Here is a 17,658-nt window from a genome sequence, read left to right on the forward strand (position 1 = left end):
TGCTGAGACAAGGCACGTGGGCAAAGTGAGGCCAGTGTCACTTTGTGGGTCATGCAAAATCAGAACAGCTCATCGGTGGCTACCAGGCCACCTGCACCTGGAGCCCCACGGTCCCCTGCTCCCCCTGCAGCACCTGAGAACTCTCTGTTCAGGGTGTTTGAGTCTTACCAGCCTGTCATTTCCTGGGTGCAGGGCCGCGTCTCAGTCATCCTTGCAGAAGACAAATCCCTAGCGCTCAAGAGACCTACAAGTGTTAGAGGAACAGGCTTGGTGGGTGGGTACGTGTCCCCTGCTTTCGGTGGGGTCCGTGCCTCTGGCCACCTGGGCATGCTGTGGGTCTCGGCTGCTGAGGCATCCATGGAAGTCCAGCTCTGCGCCTCCTTCCCGGAAAGCAGGGTTTATTATCCTGGTTGACTGTGGTGAAATCAGCCCGTTGTTCCGCAGCTGCACAGCGGGCCCAGGATTTGAACCCAAATATTTCTGACCCCGGGTGCCAGCTCTTAACCTCACAAGCTGCTGTCTCCTCCCAGATGTCTTGGAAAGGCCAAGGACAGTGGGAATCCTGGGTCCTTGCTCCCAATAGCCTGCTGAGGGGGCAGACATGTGCCACGGGCTACGTGGAGCATCTCTGGCTGTTGGCAGCAGCCCCTCCGAGAGCGGGAGCGGGCTGTGTGGGCAGAGCCAGCAAACCTTGGCCTCCACCACTGATACAAAACACATGGCCACGCAGCCTGACGAACTGCTACCGATCCAGTCATTGACAGAGTCCACAAGCACCCACCAGGCGCCAGCTGGGTGCCAGGCAATGGGGCCAGAGCACCAATGAGGAGGGTGCCAAGTGACAGATCACAGCCTGGGGTGGGGAGGGAGGCCCCTGCTGCCTCCTTCACGGCCGAGTCCCCCACATGCATTGTTATTTGTGGAATAGTGACCCCAGGGGCAAGCTGGTTTGGCAGGAGGGCCAACCCCCTTCTTGCTGGGCCCTCACACCATAGGCAGACCTGGCGGGACCCCTCCTGGGCTAGAAGCTCCTGGATGACCCCCATCACCCCGGAAGTGATGCTCAGGCTTCCCCTCCCCCAAACCACACTCACCTACCTCCAGTGGGAATGTTTTTGAAGTCTTGTGTTTTATAACCGAAAGGGGTGGAATTTTGCTCTTTGTCCAGGGTTGTTTTAGCATAAAAAGAATATTCTTGTTCAATTCTTGAAGCAGGTTTCTTTTTTTCCTTAGAACAGGGTGCTTAATTTGCCCTGTGTCTTCATATCTTCCCAACTCTAGTGGTGATCACGCTCCACAATGCCCACGTTCCTTGGCTGGCCTCAAGGCCTGAGGGTCAGGCTTCTGTGACCTCTGCTGTCTCCACCCCCTGCCCCCCCACCCCCGACCGTCTTATTCAGCAGCACAGGACTGCATGTGGCCCCTGACCCAATTCAGGCAGCTTTAGGTCCACTGCCTGGGATTCCCTGCGTGGCTCCCCATCTCCTCTGCAGGCTGATGTCTACTCATCCTTCCACACTCAACTCAGCACCTCCTCTTCCAGGAAGCCCTCTCAATCCCCAGGTGGGGCCCAGGGCTCTGCCCGTGTCCTCTGTAATGCCCTCTAGTGTCAGGCTTCCATCTGGTTTTAGAGTGATGTTTCTTATCTGTCCATCCTATATTATCTAGGACTCTTTAATTGCAAATGATAAAAATCCAATCCAATTGGTTTAAGCCTGAGAAAGGGTGAGATTGGTTGGCTCACCAAACTGAGGAAGGCATGAGTGGAACCAGCCTCTGGGTGATGGGATGTGAGGACCCCTTCGTGCCTCTCATCGACCTGGCTTCTTTCTCTGGGCCAGGAGGCCTGGCTGCCTGCTCCTCAGGCAAACACACACGACAATTCCCAGTCACAGGACAAAACATCCTTTCTCCACCAGCTGCAAGTAGAAAAGTGCCATGGAAGGTGTCTCAGCTTTTGGTGCACACGCATGAGAGTAATTTGAGCAGAGCTGGGAAAGAAGGTCTTTAGGAAGGTCTGGGCCCATCGTGGAAACGGCAAGGGCTGGGGCAGGCCTGAGCTGTGGGTTGGCAGGGAGGGCTGTGTGCACTCCCACCCCCAGGCCTGAAGGGCCAGTAGGAGGCCACAGGTACTGGAGGGCCAGGGGAGAGACCCACAGAGAGTCCGGGCCGCAAGAGCATCCGGGCCTTCCTCCAAGGACGCAGCCACCCTTCGCAGCTGGAGTGACAAGTTACCCATCCAGCTCTTCCTGTCCTGTTAATGGACCCAGCCAGAGCCAGAGATGCTGCCTGTGCAGACCAACCCCTCGGGGGTGACGGGAGACTGATGGCGGTGGGAGCAAACAGATGGAGGGTGGGTGAGAGCTGACGACACCCTGCTGTATCAGCCTCCCCGCTGGGCCTCCCTGCAGCCTCCAAGGGGCCTGATGGGCCCAGCCTCTGGCACCTCCTTCTGGAGTCTGTATAAAGGGGTGCTGGGAAGGTTGACACTGGAGTCCTACACCCCCTTAGCACACATTCAGGCCTATTAGGGGGGCCTCCTCTCTTCAGGGTTTAGGACAGATAACTCCTCGGTGGATGAGGCTCCGGCAAAGCCTGGCAGCAGGGGCACAGCTGAGCGGGGACATGTCTGGCTGCCTCACAGGAGGCCTTTCCACAGGGCGTGGGGCAGCCCGAAGTGTCCCAAAGATCAGGACCTAGGAAGAGGCCCTGCCTGAGGGAGGGGAGCTGCAGGTAAATCCTGGGATGAGAACAGGAGGACAGGGTGGCCCGGAGCCCGTTGAAGGAGAAGGGAGGAAGGAAGCCTCTTTGTGGGGTTCTTGGGAAGCTCTTTGCTGAGAAGTCCTCCAAGGTGGCCCTCCAAGGGGGAGGCCACAGCCCCAGCCCGGCCCCCAGCTACCTCTGCGTCACCTGTGGTCTGGCCAAGGGAGTCAGGTATGTCACTGGAGCTCAAGACAATGCGGCCACGCCTCCTGGGCCCTGGCTCTCTGTGGCATCTCAGGGTTTGTGAAAATCCTCTCTGGCAGCACCTGGAGTTGGAACATCTTCATGGATCAACCAGGGCTGAGAGTGGAGACGCCCTGGCAGCCTTGTTTCAGAGGCATGGAGTGTGGTTTCAGCAGTTTGCTGCAGGGAATTCAAGTTCAGGTTTGGACCCCAGGCTGCTGCTGGGGTTCCCCCTGGGAGCTCTGCTCTCCCCACCAGTGGGAGGAATCTGGCTGGAAAATGAGGCCCTTGGTTTGGGTTTCTCGGGGGATGACTGCTTCCAAAATCACTTTATGATGGGAAAACCTTTCAGGTGGCCGTTTCCTTCCCTGGAACTCGGGATAACTGCTAAAACTATTATTTCTATTAATGAGATGGCCCTGATTTCTGAGGACCGGTAGGCGCTGAATTAGAAGTATAAGGCTTTTCCCATGTGTCCAGCCCATGGGAAGGATCCATCCATGTGGGTCTGGGCCAGCGTGTTCTCCCTGGGGAGCAACCCAGCGGGTTGGCCCAGCACCCCAGGGATGAACGACACCCTCACCTCCCAGCCCCATCTGGCCATGTGTTCAGAGACGGGCCCTACCCAAAGCCCCATGAGGAGATACAGGGCAAGCATCTGAGCAGGAAAGGGGACACAGTGCTTGACTTGACAAGAGCATCTCAACTCACCACGTCCAAGAGGGTGCACAGTGTGGGGCGGGAGGAGTCAGGGGGTTCTCCAGGCACCTCCTGGTGCTGCCACGGCAATGACCCACACTGGACACAACAAAGTTCCCCAGGCTCGCTGGCAGAGCCAGGAGCCAGCCCCACACCCTCTCTTCCTCTGGCATTTCAGGCCATCCAGATGCTGAGAGCTGCAGGCAGCCACAGGAAAACCTATCTGCACACACAGCAGGGTTGCCAGGTTAAACACAGGATACCCCGGTAAATTAGAATTTCAAAAAAACAACAAATAATACTTATAGTATAAGGAGTATAATACATTAGTATAATATGTCCCAAATGTTGCATGGGACATATGTCTACTGAAATTGTAGTTTTGTGCTTTATGTGAAGTTCTAATTTATCTGCATGTCCTATAGGTTTATCTGCAAATTCTGACAACCCCAGTGAAAGGGAGCTGAACTCCGCTCCTTGACGACACTGCCTGACTTCCCTGGATTTAGCTGTGCCGAAGCTGCTCTGCTCCGGGCCCTCCAAGGACGGGAGACTGGCACTTCCTTGTTCTTTCAGATCTAATCTGAGTTGGGCTTCTGTCACTTGCAACAAAAGGAGTCGAGGTTGAAATAGCCAGTGATGGCTACAGTTCAGGGGGAAAAGCAACCCCAGAATCCAAGGACTTAAAAACCCAAAGAATAGCACTAGGGGCTCAAGAACTCTCGAAGGAGGGTTTCTGGGGCTGGTGCCCTGACCTGCAGCCCAGCAGGTGACCCCTGCTTTCCCATCTCCTCCTTCCTTCACACTCTCCTCTCCTTTCCTTCCTGGGCCATTGACTGTTGCTGTGATTATAACTGCAGAGTTCGTTGTCCCATTACAAAGTCATTCATGTTTACCATCGCATTTTAAACCCCACATTTCCATAAATTTAAAAGAACAGAGAAAGGACACCTGGGTGGCTCAGTGGTTGAGTGTCTGCCTTTGGCTCAAGTCGTGATCCCAGGGTCCTGAGACCAAGTCTGGCAACGGGCTCCCTGCAGAGAGCTTGCTTCTCCCTCTGCCTATCTCTCTGCCTCTGTCTCTGTGTCTCTCATCAATAAATAAATAAAATCTTTAAAAAGAAAAACAAAAAGAGCAGAGAAGCTTTTTTTTTTGCAGTGAAAAAAACATTTTGTTACAGCATTACCTCCAGCAGGCAAATGCTAGAAATAGTGAATGTGTTCAATGACGGGATAGAAATGTTCATCAGGATGCTTCTGTTCCATGGGATGTGCATGGAACGCATGCATGGAAGCCAAACACGAAGACATGAAGAAACATGGAGAATGTTCATGAAAACATATGCATAAAAAGAGCAGAATACAGAACCCTGGGATGGTAAAGATAAAGTGTCCCAGGACAGGTCCCTGAACACAAAAATAATAGTTAGAGTGGTGGGCAGGCATTGTGGATAATTTTTCCCATTTCACGTTTTTTTTTAATGGTATTTTTTATACATAACTAGAAATCCAAAGGGTAGAAAATCCACCTTTACGAATTGCTTTCCCTCTTGGTCGGATGTGGGAAGGGAAACAGACCTCAGCTTTGCAACCATCGTAGTTAAATTAATGGAGAGGCTAAATGAGGAGGAAGGGACTGCAGTAAAAACAGAAGTCATCCTCCAGCCCAGCCCCAGCTTTGCTCTCAGGGTCAGCAGACATCGGCCCAGTCCCCCCAGTTGGGTGCAGCCAGCAGGTCTTGGTGACAACGGCCTTCACCTGGCTACCACCCCCAGCTTAATGATGTTCTCTGCTGTGGATCAGCAGAAACAAGCCCTTGGGAAGAGGAAGCGAGAGCTGGCCAAAGTGGAGGCCCTCTCTCACTTGGAGCCCAGGTCTGGGGATCTGATGGAGGCTGGGGAAGTGCAGATGGCCTGGCTCCGGGATGGCACTGGCTGAGCGCTGCTGTTTTACCCAAAGGCAGCACCTTCTTTCCCAGGAGCACCTGCTTCTGAGGTGATCCCATAGTTAAGGGTGTAGACTTGGATCAGATAGACATTGGGGCCTTTGCCAGTTGGTAGCTGGACCTTGGGCAAGTTAGGGAACCTTTGATGCCTTGGTTTCTCATCAGCAAAATGAGGTCTTAATCTGAGCTGTGGACACTGTGGCTGTGGTGGCAGTGGCCTTTCACTGTGTCCGTGAGCTCCAAGGTGTGGCCATGTCCAATAGGAGGTCATAATGACCTTCAAGGGCACTTCTGACAGAGTGGTGCAGGTGGAAGTAGGTAGGGGGGCCACTGAGAAATCTGCTAGCGAGGAGGGAATTCCTGCAAAACAATCTTTGTGTTCGAATGCTGAGAAGTGGCAGAGGTGGCTAATGAAGCAGAGGAGGCATTTCCCAAAGACGGGGGTGTGAACCCCAAATAACAGAGGGATGGAGGATTTGAGAGAACGAGGAGCATGGTCTCCATGTAGATAGGGTCTTTGTTTCCTGAAGGATGCCCTGGGCTGGAACAGAGCCCGGCCTTGAGCCAGCAGCTGCTCCGTATCTAAACTGAGTGCCCCTTCCCTGGGGCCTGGCCCCCTGAGGCTGGGCCGTGAGGTGCTGCATGCTCAGCCTGCACCCCGTAAATGTATAGGTGGAGGGATGCATGCAGCCAGCACACCGTGGAGCCCGGGCCTCCATGGGAGGGGGCACGGAGAGGGAGGGTGCACATTCAGAAGACAAAGGAGACGCAGTCATGCCTCCACCTTCCTGGATGGGCGAAGGTGAATTTGGGCATCAGAAGTGTGACATAGTATGGCACGGAGACCACAGGAGGCAACTGGGAGAAACATTAGGAACCCTGGACGACAGCAAAATAAAAATCATAGAGCTACCAAAATCCAGAGCCAGGGGTGGGGGTGCAGGTGACGGGAAGCTGTGTGAGAGCCCATGTCTTTACCTATTGAAGTCAGCAGACCCCCAAATCGAAATCGAAGCATGGAGTTAAAAAGCCATGCTAAAAACCAGTGAGGACCCCAGCCTCTTAATGTTTTCGATACTTCTCATGTTAAAGAACCCTTTTTGGAAATAGTAGGTCTCGTGTGACCAAGTATTTACATGGAGTTCAGCAACACTTTCAATTTCAAGGAAAATAATTAATGCACTATTGAAGTTGAAATTAGCTTCAAGAGAAGGATCTTGTCTTTACAAAATATTTTTGATCTGTTCTATTTGTATCCATGTCTTGCAAGAAGTTCACCTAATGCCACTGTTGCTTGTTTCCGGGGATTTTTTTTTTTTTTTTGCATTTATTTGTGTCCTTTTGGGTACAGTTAAAATTCAGTTATAGGGATTCCCTGGGTGGCGCAGCGGTTTAGCGCCTGCCTTTGGCCCAGGGCATGATCCTGGAGAGCCGGGATCGAATCCCACGTCAGGCTCCCAGTGCATGGAGCCTGCTTCTCCCTCTGCCTGTGTCTCTGCCTCTCTCTCTCTGTGTGTGACTATCATTAAAAATAAATAAATTAAAAAATTCAGTTGTACCCAGCATGCATTATTTTTACCAAAATATGCGATTTTGTTTTTTTCAAAAAAAAAAAAAAAAGGTCAATATCCAAAGATCTTATAATGGTTAATGCTGAGTGGAAGTGATCTACATGGATTAGTATTCTTTTTTTTTTTTTTAAAAGATTTAATTTATTTATTCATGAGAGACACAGAGAGAGAAAGAGGCAGAGACACAGGCAGAGGGAGAAGCAGGCTCCATGCCGGGAGCCCGATGCGGGACTCGATCCCAGGACTCCAGGATCACGTCCTGAGAAGGCAGACGCTCAACTGCTGAGCCACCCAGGTGCCCCTAGTTTAATATTCTTATCTTTGCTTTTCTGTATTATTTTTTTCTTTCTGTTAAAAATGAAAGCATGTGGAGCAGCAGGGAGGGTGTAAGTGGTGGCATGAGCCTAGTTTTATGACTTTTATTTCCAACAATGCTTCTTCAAACAAAAAATATGATGGCAATGTCCACAGGCCTGTTGGGGCTCGGGACGAGAGAGGGGAGCGGCTGTGCCCACACCCCTCAGGATGGGAGGAGCGGATGAGGCACAGGGGTGGGGGGGTCACGCCTGCCAATGTCCGGCAGCCACATTGACCCCTGGCCCCGCTCCCCATCTGCAGTAAGCCGGAAAGTCCCAGGTGTGAGGGTAGACCTTGCCTCACTTCTGCATCCCCCCCATCACCCCAACATGAGTACTGGCGCCCGTTGCAGCTGCTGCTGTGAAGTGGGAGATGCAATCTCCCCTGGAGGTGATGCCATGTATCAGTCTCCCCTCTGGCTGCAACACCCACCTTGTCCTCTACCCATCTGGCCTCTTGCATTGGCTGCCCTGGCTTCGAGAAGCTCTGCCAATGGCGCCCTGTGGAAGCTTCGCGGTCCCAGGCACCAGCCCTGTTCTGTCCTCACCCACAGACACCTACCTCGGGGCTCCCCAGCAGACCTGCCTGAGCCTCTCTTGGTGACTCTCCCCCAGGCTCCTGCTGGGATAGCCTCCCTGCATTACTGAGATGGCCCTGCTCAGTAGGTCCTCCAGGAGGAGGCACCTGTGAGCAAGGACTTCAGGACAGTCCCTGAACTTTCCCAGCCATAGCTGACAATTTTTGTCCAGCTTTCACGATCACCCTCTATCCATTCGGTCACACATTTACTGCGCCGCAGCCATGTAGAGTCTCTGGGGTCTTGGTACTCACTCAGTGGACAGGTCAGGGACAGTGGGCAGATGGGGGAGAGAACAGGACAGCCAGTGGCATCCAACCACACCGTCCCCCTCTGCTGGGGGCCCAGGGTGCAAGCTGACGCCCTCCAGGGCTCTGGCTGTGGTCCTGCAGGGCTGGGAGGAGACTCCGGAGAAGCCCTTTAGGCCAGGGTTTCCTGAGCTTGTCCGCCAAGAGCTCCATCCCTCCTGCCCTTCTGACTTGCTTTGCAAACACTTTGGTCAAGCAAGAAAAATGGTCCAGATGAAGAGACCACCAAGAGCCAAAGCGCTATAGCACTGGGCCAGCCAGAGCTGGTGTGGCCACCCTGGACTGATGAAAGCCTGGCCTGGACGGAGCCATCTGCCCTCCTGATGGGCCCCAGCCACCTCTCGGGTCACTGTGGGGTTTCTGTTGGGCTTCCTCATCCCCCGCCCCTCAGCTGTGGTGCCTCTTAAGTGTATTCCTTGCCACAGGTGACAGCCCTATTTTCACTAATTGAAGCTCCTGCAAATCAATGATCAGTGGGCAGTATCACAGTGCGACTGGTGTCTGGGTCTGGGGTGGCTCCCTGGGCTCTGCTCTGCCGTGCCCCTCACTCTCAGGCTCCTCGTGGCGGGCGAGGGCTGCCAGCAGGTCCAGGACACAGAACAGCTTTGGCTCTCATCCTTGAATTCACTCTGATTTGATTGACAGTCCCCACCGAGCCAGTCACTGCAGCTGTGGGCATCGGACATCTTGTCTCTCCAGGACCCCTGAACACAAGTACACGGAGGCTCCCAGGGAAGGGGGCGGGAGGGAGGGGAGACTCTCCACTGCTGCCTTCACAGACACCAGCTGGGCCCCCAGCAGACAGTAGGGAACCAACACTGGTCTCTCTCCCAGCTCTGGGCCACCTCCCCAGAAGCACATTCTCCGCACACTTCCTGGGATGCAGCAGAGCCGAGGACTCTCTGGTCCCTGGGGACATCATTCTCTGGATGAACCTGTGGCTCTTGTCACTGCCTCGTGAGGTCACCACACCTCCTTAGGGCCCACAGCCAGTGAATCTCTGGCTCCCATACCCCCACCCCCCATGGTTCTGACACTTTATCTGACCCCTCCCCCAAATCTTTAGGTTCCTGGGAACATGACACAGGTTGGAGGTGAAAACCGACTAGAGGACACAAAAATGACCAACTATGGCCATCAAGCCCTGCAGCTTTCAGAGGAGCTCCCTCCTGGTGTCTCCCTCTCAGACACCACAATATACCCCCTCTGGGCAAGGTTTTCCCCAGCTGGTAGGCTGCCAGAAATGCTGGGCGAATGGCTTAGAGACCCATGAAGTCCAGTCACCTGGCCCACTGCGGTCTCTCCCAGGAGGCCTGTGGGTCTCGTACCAATGGGATGCAGCTGGCTTGTCCCCACACACCTGCACCTGCAGTGAGGACGTCAGGAGGTCTTCCCTCCCAGACCTTACTCACCTCCAAGAGCACGCAGAGCACAATGGCCAGGTCTGAAACCCACGCACCCTGTCTCCCAGAGGAAGAAGGAGAGCATGGACTGTGGCAAAACAATTTTATTGTTTAAAAAATAAATGTTACATTTGACATACAAAAAGTCTTTTTAAAAACTCCATTCTGAATGTGTCTCATGGTCTGAGACATCTTTGAGTGTTCACCACTTCCATAAAAACCAGGGGCAGTTTCTCTGCGTGAGAAAACAAGGCACATTCCTGCTGCCTGGCAGAGAGCAGTTTTCATGCCTACTGTCGCCCGGCCACATAAGGGACATGGTCCCTCTGAGAAAGGAGCTTCCCTGTCTCTCTGCTCGCTAGAAGCCCAGGATGGAGTGTCCCAGCATGGGACAGAGAAGGCCCGGCACGGCCCTGATTGTAACAGACCCTGGTTTCCACACTGGCCACCCCCACACCGCCACACCCCTGTCTAGGTCTCCTGCAGGCACCGGACCAGCACGGCCTTCCGGCTGAAGGCTCTGCACTCAGGCCGGGGCAGCACCACCCTTGGGCCCAGTGGAGGCCCTGCTGGTTGTGGGGCCTGGAGGAGCAGACTGCACAGGTCACACCTCAGACAGCTGGATGCACCCTGGGCCCTGGTCTGGAGCTAACCCAGGGTCCTTTCCTTTCCCAGTTATGTATCTTGTGACATGTTCTAACTGACCTTCCTAGACTTCCGTAGCGGTAAGGCTAAAGACCCAAACCGACAAATTTATGTAGTGTCTGTTTGCACTTCCACTTTCAAAGCAAACGACTAGCCAATATGCTCCACTGGGCTCTGAGCAAATGCAAACATGTTTACCTGGCCCTACACCTGAGGGACAGAAGAGATGCAGAGACGCGCTGTAAAGCACCTGAGAGCAGGGCAAGAGGCTTAGACAAAGACCATCCTTGGGAATCAACAAACAAGTGGAAGCATAATTCACCTAGACCTACACCCTATCTCACCTTCAGGTCACACACAAATGCAACCCCAGGGATCTGCTTTGCAAACAGAAGCGACCAGAAGCTGGCTGGGGAGGTAGGTTTCCTGGTGTGCTATAATTTCAGAAAGGCCTCAAATCCTGCCACTTCTGTCTCATGCTGGTGACAGTGCTAATGAACTTGTACCTCATTTAGTGATGAGCTGTGGAAGTCGTGCTCAAAGACCACCCAGAGCTGTTGGCTGGGCAGGGGGGAGCGGAGGGAGGCCAGAGCATCGCTTCTAGGGAAGACATCTGCTACTGTGTGTCCCCAGAAAACATGCTGGCCTGGGTTCCCGCTTGCTCCACCCGGTGGAGACCTGTGTGGAGCGAAGGCTGCTCTGAAGGGGGGCAGCGATCTGCTCTAGTGCTGATAGGGCACCCAGGGACTGTGGCTTCGTACTGAGACTGCACAGCGTGGGGCACAGGGCACCCCATAGCCAGAAACACGAGATGGACGCTGGGCCGCAGAGCCTGTGGCTCGGGTGACCTGCCGGTGAGCCGAGGGAAGAGAGGGCAGGCAGGACTCAGGCAGGAACCAATCCACGCTTGCAACCAGGCGACACCCGTTGCTAGAACTCAAATGCCCAGAGCCTCTGAGAACTGGGAGAACCAACTGAGCCCATTTTTTCCCGTTTATCTGCCTAGACACCCCCTCAGGTTCCCATCGGCTGCCAGATGCTGGTTAGGCTGGACAAAGTCCCCTCTTCCTCGAGGGGAGGTCACCTGAACAAAGCGAGCAGCCCCCCAGGCGCCACCAGCATGGGCTGCAGACTGGTCCACAGGCCCAGCAGAGCAGTGGTGGGAGGTATAGGAGGGGTGCAAGCAACAAGGTCTTCAGGTCAGGATGCTGACAGCAGGGGACGGCCTGACACCGGTCTGGTGACATGGGGGTGGGGGGTGGGCAGCAGCCCTCTTCAGGCCCTTGCCCCCCTGGGGTCTACCTTTCGAGGGGCAGGCAGCTGCGGATGGTGCTGGCGGGCCATCACGGGCATTACCAGTCTTTCCTGTGCCTGGTTCATTTGAGAACATGCAAGGCAGCTTCTCTACAAGTGGAGAAAGTTCTGCAGGGTCCTGTCTGCTCAGGATAAAAGCCTAACTGGATACAACTGATGCTGAGTCTGCTTATGTGAGGCTGCGTGTATTTTTGTCGGAAAAAAAATTTTTTTTTTTTTGTTCCTGAAAACTAAATTGCGGGAAACTGCCCCTTAAGGCCTGGTGGAAGCTTCTTCCCTCCTCTGTCACACTGCCCTCAGCTCTGTACAAACGGGGAAGGAGGGAGCAAGGCAGAGCAGGAGCAAGCTCTGGGCCTGGGGCCAGAAGCCTGTACTTGGGGGAGGACGCCCCAGAGGGGCATCCTGAACCATCAGTTTGCTGGCAGCGAGCTTTGATTCTTCGCACCTGGAGGCCCAAGAGCGGGAATAAAGCACTGTCTGCAGAGAAACAAGCAGCAGGAAGGTCAACAAGGCACCATTTTTTCACTTGCTTAGCAGAAAACTGCTCCCAGATCAGAACCACAATCTAGTTTACAACAGCCTGGAAAGTCCCTAGTTCATTCCACACAACAAATAGTACCGTGCTTGCTCTAGAGATGCTCATTTGCTGTGGAGGGGCCCTGGGCCTCTTCCAGGACCCCAAGGGCATGCAGGCTTGCGACCACCTTGGAAGCGCCCCTTTTGAGCAACAAGAGCCCCCTGGGAAGGAGGGGGCAGGACAGCGCTGGCACCCAGGCCTGCTGTCAACAGACAGGTTCAGGTTCAATGTCATCCAGAAAAAAGACTGCACCCCTTTCCTCAGGGTTGGTTGAGAGGGTAGATGAGACCAAGTGAGCAGGGCAAGCAGGGTGTGTAGCCCCAGGCCTGGTCCTCTTCACTCCCCTGATGAAGGCTCCTCTGCCGGCCACGCCCGGAGGGCCGGGGCGGTGCAAGAGCGCCCCCACGCGGCCACAGGTGGCACCACCCGGCCTGCAACCACCTGCGTCCCCTCAGGAGCACGGCCCACCAGATGCAAAAACAAAAACAAAAAAACAAACCAAAAAACCCTAAAATGCGGACCCCCAGAGAGAAAGAGAGAGACAGACAGACATCCAGACCCAGCAGTGAGGTTCCGCTTTTCTGAGGTTAGCTCTCTTGGTGTAAGGAGATGTCCTGTCCAGACGGGTCAGAGGACGCCAGGGACTTTTAACACCAGTGCCTTTCACATAGAGAACCCCCACTCGGGCACCCAATTCACATGCACGCGTCTCAAATGAAAGCCAGAATTCTTTGAAATCCATTGCCTTGAAGAAAGTGTAAACAATCAAAAGCAGAGAAATACACTTTGCGATGCTCCTTCTCACGAAAGCCCTCGGGGTGACACCAACACCTGACACAAAGTGTGACTTTACAACAAGAGAGCAGTCACACAGAATGATTGGTCTTATTCCTTTACGGTAATGTCTGGGGAGCATGATGTGGGAAGTTGAAATAATAATTAGTGAGAATATTTTAAAAAAGATTTTCAGAGGGACCTTCCACACACTAGTACTGGCCCAGCACTAATCAAGAACAGAGGACCCAACCTGCTCCAAACAGAAGCTATCTATTGTTCCCTAGGTGGTCAGCAGTGTTGGCAGTGACATAAGAGGTGGCAGGAGGGGCCAGCAGATAGCAAGTAGGCAGGCTCCGTGTCCCCGAGGGGTAGCGAGGAAGGTAGACTGCCACTTGTCCCCCGAAGGCTGCAAACTGGCCACATTCCTGAGAAGCTGGTGGGTAGCCAGTGCGGCCTAGGAGCCACCTGGCCTGTGGAGGAGGCCTGGCTCCTGTCTGGAGAGATCAGAGCACCTGGAGGGTCTGGACCACTTGACATCACATCTCTCCCCACAAATGATGTGTCCCATCACAGAAAGACTCAACCGAATTTCCTGGTAAAGTGAGAGGGTATACTGAGAGTATACACCCACCGGAAGTCCCCTGAGGTGCAAAGGACCCTCTTGATTGAGGGACCCCTGGAATGGCCGAATCGTCTATGCCCACTGTGTATCACGAGGGGGTTGGCTAGAGAAGGGGGAGTGGGCAGGGGCCTCCCCCACGCAGAGCTGTTCATCTACTGAGAAAGGAAGCTCCAAATACCAGTTGTGAGATTTCTGGGGCCTTTTAACTTCCTAGTTATCTGTTGCTGTGTTACTACTACCATCCTTCATCTGTCTGAGAGTCAGCACAGAGACAGAGCAGGAGGCAGCCACAAAGAGGCCAGGACAGTAGACTAAATGTCAAAGTCTCAGAAAGAAGGGAATAGATGGGAGAAATAGGGACTCAGCCAACTCAAGGTCTCTGAACAGTTTCTAGCACCCTGCTTTGCATGGGCTCTGTACCTGATGAACACCTGTGCTCCCTTCTATCATCCATATTTTTCTTTTGCACAGGAGCCTGTTCAAGGATCACCCCTTCCAGGAAGCCTTCTCTAATTAATCCTAGCCATTGTATTGCTATTGAAGTTGGGAGCTTTCACAGTGTCCTATTTGTGCTGGCTGGTATTAATGTGTAACTGCTACAGCTATGTTCTTAAGGGGGCTACTTCTCTCCTAACTTGGACTGGAAGTTCTCAAGAGCAGAGACTCCACTTCTTCCTTATGTCTGTGCCTACCCACCACAACTAGATACAGACTGTCAAAGGGACTGGGATAAGGCCTCATCCTTTCCTCTCTGGGGCTTAACCCTGAGGCATCGGGTTCCAGAGAGCCGGGGCAGGTGGTGGGATGAAGAGGAAGGGGGCAGTACAGGGGAAAGCAAGCATGGGAGTGAGCAAAGGCCAAAGGTACCATCACCCCAGAAATGCCTCATAGTCCATATACCAAACCAGCTGGCCAGAACTAGGCAGGACACCTGAAATGGGCCACTTCTTGGGCTCATGGCCTGCGCGGCTCACCAGCATGGTGATCTCACGCTTCACTCTGCCCATGACCAGGACTGCCACCTTCCTGGCACGGTTGATGAGGGGCAGGCTAAGGCTCATGCGCTGGTGTGGCTTGTAGGGGCTCCTGGTCAGCACTACTGGCTGTGTGCCATCTAGGCCAGTAGGGGACTGTGGGAAGAGGGAGGCTGTGTGCCCGTCCGTGCCCATGCCCAGCAGCACCAGGTCAAAGCTGCTGTTGGCCACCAGGGCTGAGATCTCGCTGGCATACATCTGGGCCCCCTGGTCCTCCTCAGCACAGAGCCGCTGGTGCAGATGCACAGGCATGGGGTGGATATTGTAGTAGGGGACCCTGATGTACCGCAGCAGGTGAGCCTGCAGGCCCTGGAAGTTTGACTCAGGATCCCAAAGTGGGACACAGCGCTCATCCACCAGCCACAGATGCGTCTGGGCCCAGGGGAAGCCAAAGTGCCCAGTGGCCAGCTGCTCCAACAGGGGCACAGGGCTTGAGCCACCAGAGAGTGCCAGATGGAACTCGCCAAACCGCCGTACGGCCCGCACAGCTGTGGCCTCGATGTCATCGGCCAGCTTAGAGATCAGCTCCTCAGGCCAGGCCGAGATCAGGGGGCTTTCCCGGTACTTGGCCGTAAGAACCTGGAAGTTACTGGGCATTGGAGCAGAACCTGGCCCAGGCACCAGCTGCTCCAGCTGCTGCTGGCAAAAGCGCAGCTGGGCGCCACTGAGCTCAAAGTCCAACAGGTACCCATTCTCAGCTCCTCCTGGGTAGAGGCGTGGGACCTCTTGGGCCAGGCTGTCCAGCAAGGGTGTCCAGAAGACCCAGGAGGCCAGCAAGTTCTCCGTGGTGATGAAGGAGTCCTTTCGGCCGTGGAAGATATGAGATATGAGGACAGAATAGGCATCCTGCTCCCTCACGGGGCTGTAGGCATAGTAATCAGAGATAGGGCGGCCGAAAAGGTGGAGCCCGGGTCGGCCCTCCACTTCCTTCCAGCTCTTGGAGGGCAGGGAGGGTCTGAACAGGTTCCGACTGACCAGCACGGCAGGGCTGCCCAGCTCACCATGTCCAATGTAGAAGATGATCTGTCGAGGCAGGCACTGGCTCTGGTCCACCACCCAGCGCTTCTCATTCTGGACACAGTAAGCCTGGTTCCTAAACAAGATCCGAATGTAGCCCACTCTCTCATCCAAGGCTTTGCCAGACATCAAGATGAAAGGGACGCCCTCCCAGCGAAGGTTGTCCACGTGAACAAGGATGCCTGAGATGACAGGGGACAGTGGAGGTGACACTCAGGCACAGAGAACCCAGGACTTCCAGTGCACCTGCCTTCCCTTCCTTACCACCCCACCAACCTTTCTCCTCTCTGAATGGGGCACCCCTGGCCTTGCTATTCTCATCCTTTCTAGCATCTTCTCCCCCAAACCAGTCCTCAAAATCCAGCCTCTAGGCCACCTCAGATGCCCACCTCTGTGAGGCACCTTAGAGTCCTGGCCTCCCCCAGCCCCAAGCAAAGAAAACTGAAGTCTTATGGTGGAGGCATTTCTGACTCTTGGTGGGGGGAGGATCCTTGAGAACCCAGATGCGCATGAGTCAAGGCCAGACAGCAGAGAAGAGGTGGGCTGGGGTTCTGAGCCAACAGCAGGGTGGGGTGCAGGTAAGGGGGCTGCAGTGGGAGGGGGGCAGGCACCAAAGTGGTGGAAGCCAGTGGCTGAGGGCACACCTGATTTGAGTTCCAAGCCTGGTTTTTCCATGTACTATCTGTGCCTAACCTTGGGCAAGTTTCTGAACTTCACTGAACCTCTGGTTTCCTGACCTCTGGATGGGGTAGCAATCATGGCTGCGTCACGGATCTGTGCACCTGAGGATTATATAAGGTAGCGTATATCAAGTGCCTGGCATGTCAGAAGTGCCCCATAAACAGTCACTGCTCTTGTAGTAGAGTTTATTATCTGCAGCCTTAGGGAGTCAGCCCTTTCCAGGAACGCTCTGGGCCTAGGGAAGTGTCCATAGGATGGCTCGAGAGGACATTTGTCTGAGCAGCAGGGTGACTGCCTCCTGGCAATGCTGTGGGCTGTGGCCAGACAGATGGATAACCTCACTGGGGGGCTGGATATAAGCGGGAGCCAGGTCTGAACCCGGCTCAGAGAGCTCTGGAAGTGTGTGTGGATGTGGATTGAACTGAGACCATCACTGGGGTGTCCTTTACCCAGAACGACCCAAAAGGTGACCTACTGCTGAAAGACGGTGGAAGGCCAGAGAGGCAAAGGACTTTCCTCCTTGGTGATGAGCACCCCCGTGAATATCCCTCCTGAGGTCTCTTCCAACCCAAACCAAAGGGTGTCTGGCCTTGGAAAGCTGTGGCCCCAGAGCCCACCTGCGAAGGTTGGCGTCAGGCTGTAGAAGCTGTCTGGCTTTTGCTGCTCTCTGCGCACCTGCGTGCTGTACGCCTGGTACTGGCCCAGGACAGCACTGCCCTTCTGCAGGCCCCGCAGAGCTTGGAAGGCTTGCAGCTTGTGCTGCAGCACAGCCGTGGAGCTGCTGATGTTGTAGGGTAGCTCCATAGCCACGAGGGTGAGGACCTCTGTCAGGTGGTTCTGGAGCACATCTCGGATGACACCATACTCCTCATAGAAGCTGGTGCGGCCTACACGGGAGGAGGAGGGGGGGCAGAGGTTGTCAAAGACTGGCAACATGCCCAACTTCCCCAAGAAACACCTGGACCCCCGCCCTGCACCCCTGCCCTGCCCGCCCACTCTGCAGCTGGAGTCCTCATCCCTCAGAGAGCTTATAAAAATGACTTATGTCAGAGCAAACCATTTTTTTTTAATATATGAAGTTTTTTTAAAGATTTTATTTATTTATTCATGAGAGACACAGAAACATAGGCAGAGGGAGAAGCAGGCTCCATGCAAGGAGTTCAACGCAGGACTCCATCCCAGGACC

The 17,658-nt window shown here is 54.4% G+C and overlaps 1 protein-coding gene across 5 annotated transcripts in view; it reads right to left on the minus strand.

Annotated features, from left to right (window-relative positions):
* Nucleotides 1–9,894: 9,894 nt before the first annotated feature.
* H6PD (hexose-6-phosphate dehydrogenase/glucose 1-dehydrogenase) overlaps nt 9,895–17,658 on the minus strand; it is a 29,433-nt gene continuing 21,669 nt past the window's right edge. For 4 of the 5 annotated variants that reach the window (XM_055305553.1, XM_055305552.1, XM_055305555.1 and 1 more), the window contains 2 exons: nt 17,090–17,359; nt 9,895–15,973 (listed from right to left, as the gene is read on the minus strand). In XM_055305553.1, the coding sequence (XP_055161528.1) occupies nt 14,610–15,973; nt 17,090–17,359 (1,634 nt within the window). In that variant the 3' untranslated portion in view covers nt 9,895–14,609. The remainder of the gene's footprint in view (nt 15,974–17,089; nt 17,360–17,658) is intronic. The other variant, XM_055305556.1, reaches the window with a different exon arrangement.

Source organism: Nyctereutes procyonoides, unplaced genomic scaffold (assembly GCF_905146905.1).
Source record: "Nyctereutes procyonoides isolate TBG_1078 unplaced genomic scaffold, NYPRO_anot_genome, whole genome shotgun sequence".
Classification (NCBI taxonomy): domain Eukaryota; kingdom Metazoa; phylum Chordata; class Mammalia; order Carnivora; family Canidae; genus Nyctereutes; species Nyctereutes procyonoides.